Below are 11,541 nucleotides of genomic sequence, written 5' to 3'. Positions count from 1 at the left end.
CGCTGCTTGCCATTCTCCCGGCAGCCGCCCAGGAGGCAGGGGGCAGGGAGATGCGGCCCGTAACCCCTTGGACTCAAAGGGCACCCCCAGGAGGCCTCCCTCTCCCAAAAACACCACCGTGACCCAGAGGCGGCGAGGACTTGGGGCTGAGCAGCTTCTGGCTGGGGCAGGGGCAGCGTGGCTCTGAGACCAGCGCCCAGTCACCTCCTCACACACCCACCTTGTTGGGCTGTGGCTGTACATCAGGGCACACCTGGCCCGGCACAGCCTCGGGGTTCCACCAGAGGTGGGAACAGGAGCCCGGGGGTGCCCCCACCTCCCTGGCAAGCTCTGAGCGGCAAGCTCTGGGAGCAAGGTATCCCGAGGGCCACACTCAGGATGTATCAAGTGGACCATCCAGCCCAGTCAGTGCCAGGAAAACAGGGCAGGGCTGGGAAGGGGCCAGGGAGGCCTCAAGCCAGCAGTATCAGGGGGGCCACTGAGAGGGAGGCGCTGGATGAGGGTTGGGTCAGGCCACCTGCCTCATCCCAGAGGCCCAGGGCCCACCCCAGGTGGGCACCCCAGCACATGGCTGCCCCTCCCCAGCGGCCTGTGGACTCGGCCTTTGTGTCCTCCGCAGCCTTGCCTTGGAGTCTGTTGGCCCCTCGAGTCAGTCCTGATTCTCGACCCTCTCGGCCTCGGGCCCCACCCCAAGCTGAAGTCCACTTCTGGGCAGCCCTCAGGCACACGGGGCCTGGGAGTTCTGAGGCCCCACCTTGCAGAACAAGAAGTCTTGGGAGGCAGGGAGGTTGCCTCCTAGGCCACGGCCCGCCCCGCCCAGCCACAGCCGGGCAGCTGCTCCAGGCCCTGGGACGCCGAGGGGACCCAGATCCCCCTCCCACGGTCCAGCCCAAGGGAGGCCGCCCCCGCGGGACTGGGACGGCCATCACCTCCCAGCAGCCCCGTGCCCTGGAGGCTGAGGGAGCTCACTGTGGACAGCGCTTTATTGACACATTCAGACCCCTGGGCAGGATCGGCACAGCTCCCGGAGTGCTGGCACCTCCCACGGGCCCAGTCTGCCATCCCTGAGGGGGCAGGAGGGTGCCCCATAGGGGCAGAGAGGCAGCATCGACCAGCCAGGCCTCTCCCCAGCACACAGGTCGGGGGCCGGCTCCAGCCGCGGGCAGTGAGGCAAGGCAGGCAGCCGCAGCAAGGAGGGCGGGCCTGGAGCGGCTCAGGCCCCGGCCGTCGGGGCCTCGTAGTTGAGCACGTAGTAGTCGTGGACATACATGAGCACCGCCACAGGCTGCCCGATGATGAGCGTCAGCCACACGGCCGCGTTCCCGTAGTTGCCACGGAAGAAGCGGCCCACTATCCAGGCCAGGGGGATCTGGGGACACGGGAGGGGCCCGGTGAGCAGGCCTCAGCGACCACGGGGCTGGCTCCCGGGCCCGGGGAGGATGCCAGGCCACGTGGGGTGCTCACCTGAGCCATCATGCCCGTGAAGGCCCAGAGGCGGAACATGCGCAGAGGGATGCTCACCAGGTACTGGGTGGGGGTGAGAGGGGCGTCAGCTGACCCCTTGGCAACCCCCGCCCGAGGTGGGACAGGACGCACCCACAGGGCACTGACCTCGTGGAAGAAGGCCGAAGCCAGGAACACCCCCATCCTGGCTGCCCACTTGCTGCTGCCTCTCCGGAGCATGGGCTTGTAGAAGTGTCTGCAGAAGGAAGCGGCCGTGGGGCGGGCGCCCGGGCCACGTGCCGGCCGCCCGTCCGCCCGCCCGCCGGCTGCAGCACCCACACCCACCTTAGGCACCACTTGTGTACGGGGATGTTCCAGTTCTGCCAAAAGTAGGTGACGGACTCAGAGTTCCTGGGGGTCGGGAGACGGCGGGTGACCGGGCTGCGCCACGGCCCTCCCCCCCCAGCCCCCGGCCCCACACCCAAGGCCACCCACCACCAGTCCCGATAGAACTCGCGGTCTCCGAAGTGCATGAGCTCGGCCACGGCGTTCAGGCAGGAGTGGAACAGCCAGTAGAAGAAGATGAGCCAGATGAGGTGGTTGGGGACCTGTGGGGAGGCGTGTGCCAGGTTCCAGACCACCACCACCACCACCCCCCCAACGTGCCCCCACCCACCAGGCTGCTCACCGCCAGCTTCAGGAGGCGCTCGATGATGCGCGAGTAGTCCATGTCCTGCAGAGACAGGGTGCAGCTGGCTCCCTCGGTCCCGCCCTCAGACCCCACCCCGCCAGGGCCTGCCTGCTCACCTTGAAGGGCTTCATGGAGTTCTGGATGGTGGGGACCATCCACTGCAAAGAGGGCAGGTCGTCAGCTCCCCGGCCGCCCGAGCTACCCTCCTCCAGCAACTCCCCCCCCCCCGCCCCCGCCCAGCACAGCCCCCAGCCCAGCCCGCGTACCTGCTGAATCAGCCCCACCATGAGCTGCGTGAGGAACAGCTGGAGGAGGAAGCAGAGAAGAGCGGGCTGAGCCCCCCAGTGCCCGGTGGCCCCCCAGCCCGCGAGGCCCCCAGCCTCCAGCCTCACCATCTCAAGGAGCCGCCGCAGCAGGAAACGCTTTCGGATGCGGGCGGAGCGGGGGAAGTTGAGCTCGTAACACAGGGTGGGGGCAAAGAGGAAGTAGTACAAATCTGCAACGGGAGGGTGGGGCTAGCAGGCCGAGGAGGCCCGGCCCCCAGCAGCCCCCCTCCCCCAGGCCCCGGCAGGGTTCTCACCACGGTAGGTCAGGTTGTCAGGGTAGCTCACGGTGCACTGGGCAGCTCCCCCGTTGGCCTTCTTACCCGCAGCAGCTACGAGCAAGTGGCAGGGCGGGGTGAGGCTGCGATGCTGCCCGGGTCCAGCCCCACAGCAGGTGGCAGCCCCGGTGGCCCCAGCCCCAGGCAGCCCCTCACCAGCCTTGGCCTTGGCCCTAGCCCTGCGCTCTCGGCACCACAGGTTGACATCCCGGTAGGAGCACAGCTTGAGGAAGAGGATGGTGTACACCATCAGAGCCAGCACGGAGCCCACTGCAGGAGAGGCAAGCTCAGGCCATGCGCCTCCCACACTGCCCACAGGAGAGCCACGGCCACAGGGGCAGCCCCTGTGGCTCGCCTAGGTCTCTCCCACGGGCCCCAGAGACAGGCTGGGATGGGGGTGAGACGGGTGGCCCACCTGGAGTGATGGACGCAAGCAGGAAGGCCACAGCCGCCGGGAAGCAGAGAATGGTGGCCAAGTTGACCACGTGCAGCAGCAGCCCCGCCTGCTCCGTCAGGGCGCCCTGGGGTGGGTGGGGGAGCACACTGCTCAGCCGGGGGCCCCCACTCCCTGGCCAGGGGGTCTCCCTAGGGCATGGCCGCCAGGCCCCGAGGTGCAGCCCCTCCCGGGAAAGCCGAACACAGCCCCACACCCTGAATGAAACACAGTGGGACGGGCTGCTGGCCCGCCCTAAGTTCGGCTGGTGAGGAGCAGACCTCCGGGCAGGGCAAGGGTGGGCGTGAGGGCGCTGCTTACCACAGCCAGGCGCTTCTCCACCTGGAACGCAGCCACAGCAAAGACGTTGGCCACTGAGGACAGAAGCGCCACAGGGCAGGTTCAGGCCCGGGTCAGCCCTGTCCCCACCCGAGGCCTCCTGGGCACTCAGCTCACCAATAACCAGGCACAGAGCGGGCCAGCTGTAGGGATCCTTCAGAAACAGAGACACCACCTGGATGGGATCCACCAGGATGCCGTACCTGCGGATGGGCAGGTGGGGGATGAGGGTCTGAGTGGGTGAGGGGCGGGGCCTGAGCTGGCAGTGGGTGGGGCAGGGCCAGGGCCCACTCACTTGATGAGGTTCTCTAAAAATAACCGTGCATTGCTCAAGATCTGCAAGAAAGAGAGAGGGACACAACCCTGTCATCTCTGGCCCCGGAGCAGCCACCCCAGCTCCTCCCGGCACCCGCAGGCCCAGCCCTGTCTGACCTCACGCCAAGCTCCGAGACTCGCAACCCACCCCGCGGGCACCAGTGCAGGGACGGGAAGCCCCTCGGCGCTGCCCCCGGCACGCCAGTGAGAAGGAGCCGACCCCGACACCAGGCACTTCCCAGACGCCTGTGTCTTCAGCAGCAGAAAGAGACCCGCGCCGTCCGGCAGCCCGCCTGCATCCCACTGAGCTGGTGAGGGCCCTGAGGCCACAGCCAACGGTCCCAAAGTCCAAGCCTGCCCGACGGAGCTGCCACCCACGCCCAGGGCACCGCCCTGCCAGTCGGGCCAGTCCTCGCAGCGCCGGGCCGTGTGGCAGGCGCTGCACCGGGAGCGCCCACGCCCTGTGTGGGGTGGTGGGAAGAAGCAGGCCAGAGCGCTGAGGGGCCGGGGAAAGCTGGGCCTGGAGCGCCACGCTGTAACTCACGCCCCTGCCCGCCTCGGCCGTTCCTGCAGCACCGGCAGCCGAGGATGGAGCCCCCGTCACGACAAGCTCTTGCCTTTAGCCGGTGGCTGGGTGCCTGGCCTTCCTCTGCAGGCACAGGGACCTCCTGCCCCAGCCCACAAGGCACAGGCCCCAGGCAGGGTACGGAAGGTTCTGCAGAAAAGTGATGCTTCCCCAGGGGACACTGGTGGGGTCCCTTACCTGGCAAGTTTCACGAGGAGGTGACAAGCTCAGAGATGCAGGGGCCACCTGCCACACCCTCTCCCAGTCAAACGCCTGACCGGCCAGCTTACCAGGACACACGCGGTCCTACAATGTCACCCCACCTGGCGGTGGCCTGTCCTGAGAGCTCACAGCAGGCGAGAGCTGGAGCTGCAAATAGGCAGCACCCACCTGGAGGCCCAGGCTGCAGAGGGAACGCAGCTCGGGATGCGCGTCTCCTACGGGGGGGTCTGGCAGAGGTACCAGAAGCAGGGGGAAGGCTTTGGGGCGGCACCAAAGGGCCAGGCAGGCCCAGGGGCTGCAGGAGAGCAGACAGTGCCGCCCAGGCAGCTGAGGGCCTGCCCCGCACGACCCCCTCTTCACAAACCCAGCCTCGGCCAGCAACGGCCTCCAGAGACCAGGGACACGTCATCTCCTGGGTCTGGGCTGGCCTACGGCCCGCTCTCGCCTTGCCCAGCCAGCTTCTCACCCACCAGGCTGCATGGCACCCCACAGCTCCCCAGGGAGCCTCCTGGGGCCACAGACAGGGAAGGTGTGGGAGCCCCTTGTACACGGGCAGCCGCGGGAGCCACACCCAAGACAGGCAGACACGTTGGGTGGAGGGTCAAGGGCGTCGCGCCACATGGCCCTGAGTGGCGGGGGCAGGGCCCAGAGAGGCCCCTGCCCCCTGCCCCGCCCGAAGGCTGCGTCCTGGAGCTCTGGACTCCAGCTGCTTGTGGGCCAGAGCTGCTGGCCCAGCCCCGCCAAGTGCCGGGGTAGCGGGGCCCCTGAAGCAGCGGCCTCGACCAGGCGCAGGGCTCCCCGCACTCACCCTCTTGAGACTGGGGGAGGGGGGCCAGCGGCCCGCAGAGCTGGGGCCCGGGGCTGCAGAGCTGAGCCAAGGAACCGTATTCTCACCCCTGCTCCCCCAAGTCCGGGCCTGCCTGGGGGCTCCACGCCCACAAGGGCCATTTGGAACAGAAGAGGAAACTCTTCACGGACCCCCAAGGCCACTCACACGTGCTGCCAGGAGGCCCTGCACCCACGGCGCCCCTTCCACAGCCCCAAGGCCCACCAGCCCATCAGCCTGTCTACTCCTTCCTGCCCCCACGCCAAGCCAGAGAAGCCCCTCAGGAGACCCCAGTGCCCCTCGGGCACAGCCCACGGCACAAAGGCTCCCACGCTAGCCCTGCAGGCGTCTCCTGGGATTCAACAGGGACAAGGGTTGAGTGTGTGCCCTCTGGGAGCCCAGTATACGGCCGCTGCAGGGACCACCACCGTGATCCCTCTCCACTCAGCCCAGCCACAAAAGCTCTGGCCACCCGCCCCAGGGGGCAGAGCCCGTGCCCCACCTGGTCACAGCGACACCTGCTCCAAGACGCCACCCTACTTACCAGCATCACCACACACCAATTCAGGATGCCACGGTAGTTGTTGAAGCCACTGTCGGAGCTGAACAGAGAATCCTGCAGGCGGTGGCACCTGGAAAGCAGGAGTGGGCACCCGCAGAGCCCCAGGCAGTGAGAACCTCAGGCAAGGCCAAAAGCAGGCCCACGCCTCCCAGCCCTGGCAGACACCTGGGAACCTGGCCACGCCCAGCCCCTCACTCTGGGCAGCTCACACCCATCTGCCCACACATCCTACTCCCCATGTATCACCAGAGAGGGGCCAGGCCATGCCAAGCTCTCAGGAACACCCAGAGGCCTGACGCTCCACGCTGCAGGTGGGCGGGGGCACGCCACAGACAGGAGCTGGCTACGCGGGGCCGGAGTCCCCCAGGCTGGGAGCCCCCCTCCCTCCACAGATGCCTCTGGCTGCCGCCACACTCGCTGGCTAAGGAGTGGTAATGGGCCCACAGGAAGAGTCCACCCCAGGGGTCCGGGGGCCCATCCGGCAATGCTGGACAGATGATGGGGGGGGGGAGCGAATCTGCCTTTGCAGTCGGCCCAGCCCACCACCCAGTGAGCCAAGGGCCCCACTCCAACCGCCTCCTCCCTCCATTTGGCCCACACAGGTCCCAGCGGGCACCGGCACCCAGGCGCTGGGCGCCTGATGGCAGGGAGGTCTACAGTAGAAGCCAGCAGAGGCACTTTCGGTGCTCCCCGCCCATGAGCTCTCGCACCCAGTGCTAGGGTTGGGGGACACAGACGCAGAGCCTCACGTCCCTGCCTGATCCTCAGGGCGAGGCAGAGGTGGAGGGGCCACAGCATGGTGGGGCAAGGCTCAGCCCTGGTGCCAGTCCTTGGCTGCAGCCCCGCCTCACCCCAAGTGCCCTGCCACCAGGAGGCCTTCCACGGCGGCGTTGAGCAAGGCCTCCGGTTTTGTAAGAGGAGAAGCCAGGGCCTCCCCTTCCCTCCCCTGGACACAGCTCCACCTCAAGAGGCAGCTGGGGCACAGGAGAAGAGAGGGCCTCCGGGGGTGGCCCTGCCTCTGTGGCAGGCCTGGCTATGGCCGGGGTCAGCACTCAGACGGCCGCACCCAGGAGATGAAGGGCCAGGGAGGACGAGACGCCAATCAGCATCTTCAGCCAGGGCAGTGCTGACAGTCTGACCTCTGCCTTCCCAGGCCGAGGTCTGCCCACACCTGGCCCACCCGCCTCTCCCAGTCACAGACCTGGCCTCCTTGCACCTGCCCTCCAGCGCCATGCCGGACCACGCGCAGTGGGGCTGTGCGCTCCACCCCAGGCCCTCTTCTTCCTGAGTTTCTGTACCTGCTTTTCGGAGAGGCAAGCAGAGCTCCAAGGCCCAGCTCCCCAGAGAGGACAGTCTCTGGGCCTCTCCACTGGATGGGCTTGCCCAGAACCCTCCCCCAAATTCAAGCCCATTTGCTTTTACTGGAATCGTCCCAAAGCCACCTCATGCCACAACCTGCCAACCGCCATCTGCATGTCCACGCCCGGCTCGACACGCCCAGGGGACTGTTTCACAACAGCATGACCCCTGCCCGCTTTGGGCCACTGAGAAGACCACACTGACTTTATTTGCAGCAATCTCTAAGATGAAAATGGGGGTGGGGGAAGGGCAGCGTTTTCCAAACCTGACAACAAATAACATTATAAAAGCTCTTCCAGATTCCTCCTGTCAGGTTCCTAGGCCTTCCCCAAGCCACCCACACCCGCCCCTCAGGTCCCTCCACCAGCCTTCTGACCATCCCCAACCCAGGCAGCTCCCTGCCCCGAGGTCGGAGGGCCCAACCCAGGGAAGGAAGCCCACCACCCACCAATCCCCCCAGAAGTCCAGCCTTGCCGATGCAGTCAGCTGCAGTGGACCAGAGGGCACCAGGCATGGTTGGCATGGACGCGGGGCCTGGCCGCCTTGCCCAGAGCTCTGTCACCCTCTCCCCTACTGCAGGCGCTGCCCACACCTCTGTGCCCTCCAGCGGCCCGCCCACCTGCTCCCAAGTCCCACCCAGCCAGCAGGGCCATTCTAACTCATCACAGGTACCACCTCTTTCACCACCTCACACCAGCACTGGAAGGCAGGCACACGGGGAAACTGAGGCTCACCGAGGTTCAAAGCTTGCCCAGAGGCACAGCCCCAAGTGCGGACCACATGGTCCAGCTCCCGGGCCAGTTAGAACAAGGAGGGGGCAGGGTGCCAGCTCGCCTCCCAGCTGCCACCCCCTTGGCGCTTCCTCCAGTTGGGTGGGCTCCCCGTGTCCTCAGTCCCTGCTACAGAGGGAGAAACAGAGGACACCCTAGAGACAAGCCCCTGGGAGAGCCCCACGACAAGAAGGCGCTGCCTGGAGGGCCCAGGAACCAAGGGCTGGAGGGCGCACAGGGCAGTGCGGTGCCCCTGAAAGGAAGGAGCCGAGAGGCAGGGCACAAGGGGCGGCCCCCCCTCCTTCCGGCCCCACCCAGAGCCTGACCGGGCCTGCCAGGCCAAGGTGAGCAGGAAGCGTCGGGAGGGGAGGGAGGAAGAAGGGGGCGGAACAAGCAGGGAGGAGACGCGGCAGGTGAGAGGAAGATGACGGGGAGGAGGGGCGGCAGAGGTCAGACGCCAAGAGGGCGGACACAGCAAGGCCTGGTTCTGCCCCAGGAGACCCCAGACCCTGCGGCGTCTGGCGTGAGGGACAAGCACACGTAGCCTGCGTGTCCTGTGGATCAGAGGGGACTGCTGTGGCCCATCCCTGCCACCGGCTCCTCTTCCCAAGGGTCCAGACCTCGAGGGTGGCGAGTCAGCGCTGCTGCTCACTCAGCCCAGCGAGCGGGAGTGCAGGAGAGGCTGCTGGCCACCTGGCCTGTGTGGAGCAGGAAAGCGACTGCCCACCCAGGGTGACCGCTTGGCCCGAAGCTGGCACCCCCCCATCTCATACAAAATGACCCCAAATCCCACCCCCTCCAGAGGGAGATCGAGCCAGCCACGCCCCGGCCTCCCGGAGAGGACAACGCGGGGAGTTAGCAGAGGGGACTCCAGGACACTCCTATCCTTCGCATCCTCCCTCAGTCCCACCTCAGGCCCACAGGAAGCCAGCACCCCCCAGTAGAGCCGCCCTCCTCCCCCACGGTGCCATCATGAACTCTGCGCCAGACCTTTGCTCACAACGCTCAGTGCTGAGATTATCTTATCTCCCAGGTGAACTGCACGCACCCCAAGGGCAAGGACAGTGCCTGCGCCGCAGCTGCCCCTGCCCATCCCCTCCCCACAGTAACCAGTGAAGAAAGCCTCGGTTCTTCTTTAATGAGAGAGCAAATCCTTGCCAACCCACTGACAGGTTGCCCACTTCCTCCTTGATAATCTCTAGCTCTGGAGCTGCTTCCAAAGCCAGAGTCCCTGAGGGCCCCTTGGCCAGGATGAAGGCTACAGTGGGCGGAGGGGGCACAGCTGCAGGACTTAGCCAGTGCCCAGGTGGGCCAGGTCCTCCCCATCAGCCACAGCTTGCTCCCCACCCCCTTCCCATCAGTCCTTCAGCTAAGCAGGGAGACCACCTGTGGGTGTGCCCACTTCAAACCCCTCTCCTGTACCCCAGCCAGGGGTGAGAGTCCCAATACAGGACCCGTCTCTGACCCTAGAGCAGGCATTTGTGCTGGTAATATAAGCAGGACCCCAGGCCAGTCAATCACTGGGTAAAGGATGAGAGACCTTTGTGAAGACCATTCTTGGGAGGGTCTGCAAGGGATGAGAAATCCTCTCGCACTGCCCCCTGCCCCTTTCCTCAGGCAGTCCCAAGCTCCTGCTGGCCCACTCCCCAGCCAGCCCACCCTCCTCTGGAAGCCTTATCTACCCACAAGGCACCCCTCATAGCCCTCAGGAGGGACCCCCTTCATCACACACCGCCAGACGCCATCCATCTCCTTCCAGGAAGAGAACAGTATGGGTGGCTGGAACCAGCCCACCTAGGGCTCCAGGCTCTGGGCTCACCCTGGGAAAGAGCCTCAGGACCCACCTAAAGATGTGCAGAGGGAGGGGCGTCTGGAAGCTGGGCCGCTGCCGGCTCCCCTCGGCGCCCCCAGCTGTGTGACCTTGTCAGGAGACCCTCCACCCCCAACCTCCCCCTAAGTTTCCCCGCCGAGGCCCAAGGGGCACACCTATCCACGCAAAGTCCGGAAGCCAGGCTCTCGGACTCGGAGCCCAAGCGCCAGGCTCTCGGGCTCGGAATCCGAGCTGCGGCGGACACGCCTGGGGGAACAGCGAGGGTCGCGCAGGCCCCCGGTCGGGGTCAAAGGTTAGGGGTCAGGCGCACCGCTACCTCAAATCCCACTGGCCGCTGCCCACGTCGACGTCTCCGTCCTTGTCCTTCTCCGGGGCAGGCGCGTCCCCCCCGGCGCCCACGTCCCGTACCTCCTCTTCCGCCGCCGCCGCGGGCCCGCTGCCGCCCTGGCTCGAGGGCCGCGACCCCGTCCTCCGGCGCCGGGAGCCGCTCGCGCCGCTGCGGTCGCCCATGGCCTCAGCCCGCACCCTGCCGCGGCGGAGTCGTGGCCCACCGGGCTCGCAGCGCCCGAGGCCCGAGGCCCCGCCTCCGGACTCTCGGCCAGCGGCCGCCACCGCCCCCTGTCGGCCGCCGTAGCCCGCGCCGCCAATCAGCTCGCACCTGCCGGGTCCTCCCCGAGCCCGCGGCAGCGTCGCTCCCGGAGCTGCTAATAGGCCCGTGGCCGCGGCGCCCGTCCATTTGTAGTCCGCTGGCGCGCGGGGCACGCTGGGAGTTGTAGTCTCATGGCGCGAGCCGGAGCGCAGAGGCAGGCGGGCGCGCAGCCAGGGGCGGACGCTGCTCCCCAGAGGGCCTCGGCGGAAAACGCGCGGCTTCCTGGCAGCTGGAAGCCCCTCCTGACCGCTGCCTGACCCTTGTCCCGCTCTTTAAACACAGGGTTTCCTCATGCCTCAGCCCAGGCGCGGGGTGTGGGGTTGTAGGTTATTTATGAAATGCCTCGTGCGTTACTGTCAGACAGACACCTAGCGCGTTGATGCTCCGCGAGCCCTCTAGTTACTACCGTAGGCCCCCGCTTTTCCTCCGCTTAGGTTGTTCAGACAAGCACCAGGCCAAAGGATGGAGCGAGAGAAAGGCCCCAGGCCCCGCGTCCCGGGTACCTCCGCCTGGCCCACCTACTCCCAGGGCAGCACCTCTCCCCTGCAGGCCCAGGACGGGGCGGGGCAAGGGTGCTGCCCTCGCCCCCACAATGGGCACGCCCGGCCCGCCTCTCCACCCGGCCCCCTTCTGCCCTCGTCCGCAGACTTGCAGAGCTTCCCGCGTTTCGCACCCGGGCCAGGTTTGCCAGGGCGGGGGGATCCTGAAGTGCCAATTCGCGGGGGCCCAGAGGCTTCTGTGTCATTGCACAGTCTACGGTCATCCAGTCGTTAAATGAAGCAACTGATACACCATAACAACTGCACGGTGAGAACCGTGGGCGGGCAAGTCCGGTCCCACTTGGCTTGACCTGCATTTTGCAAAGAGCATGAAGCGTGAGCATCCTGGATTTCCGGATGCGAGGGTTCACGGGGGGCTCAGGCCTGGTTTACCCA

General features: G+C 66.8%; 1 protein-coding gene across 4 annotated transcripts; it reads right to left on the bottom strand.

The window, feature by feature from the left end:
* Positions 1-965: 965 nt before the first annotated feature.
* On the bottom strand, positions 966-10,645 carry DGAT1 (diacylglycerol O-acyltransferase 1). 4 transcript variants are annotated; one of them, XM_036830047.1, is made up of 17 exons: positions 10,274-10,645; positions 5,980-6,067; positions 3,803-3,843; positions 3,625-3,710; positions 3,490-3,542; positions 3,151-3,256; positions 2,892-3,005; positions 2,715-2,789; positions 2,527-2,630; positions 2,401-2,439; positions 2,251-2,292; positions 2,132-2,176; positions 1,939-2,051; positions 1,789-1,854; positions 1,612-1,699; positions 1,465-1,527; positions 966-1,369 (listed from the first exon to the last, which is right to left on the bottom strand). In XM_036830047.1, exons 1-17 carry the CDS (start codon positions 10,465-10,467, stop codon positions 1,214-1,216), a joined length of 1,473 nt encoding a protein of 490 aa, XP_036685942.1. In that variant the 5' UTR covers positions 10,468-10,645; the 3' UTR covers positions 966-1,213. The 4 variants fall into 4 exon arrangements, with proteins under 4 accessions (XP_036685942.1, XP_036685943.1, XP_036685945.1 ...); XM_036830048.1 differs by lacking the exon at positions 1,465-1,527 and having other exon boundaries at positions 10,274-10,545; XM_036830050.1 differs by lacking the exon at positions 2,892-3,005 and having other exon boundaries at positions 10,274-10,545.
* Positions 10,646-11,541: the final 896 nt, after the last annotated feature.

The sequence above is a fragment of the Balaenoptera musculus genome, chromosome 17 (assembly GCF_009873245.2).
Source record: "Balaenoptera musculus isolate JJ_BM4_2016_0621 chromosome 17, mBalMus1.pri.v3, whole genome shotgun sequence".
Lineage (NCBI taxonomy): Eukaryota > Metazoa > Chordata > Mammalia > Artiodactyla > Balaenopteridae > Balaenoptera > Balaenoptera musculus.
The sequence above is the reverse complement of the archived record's forward strand: the minus strand, read 5'-3'. Positions and strand labels throughout refer to the sequence as shown.

Excerpts from the sequence above, each read along its gene's own strand:
- DGAT1 (XM_036830047.1), bottom strand. The coding sequence starts at position 10,467 with ATGGGCGACCGCAGCGGCGCGAGCGGCTCCCGGCGCCGGAGGACGGGG. Across the intron at positions 3,543-3,624 it reads CGCTCTGTGCCTGGTTATTG|TGGCCAACGTCTTTGCTGTG; the intron begins GTGAGCTGAGTG and ends TTCTGTCCTCAG. Across the intron at positions 1,700-1,788 it reads GTACACAAGTGGTGCCTAAG|ACACTTCTACAAGCCCATGC; the intron begins GTGGGTGTGGGT and ends TTCCTTCTGCAG.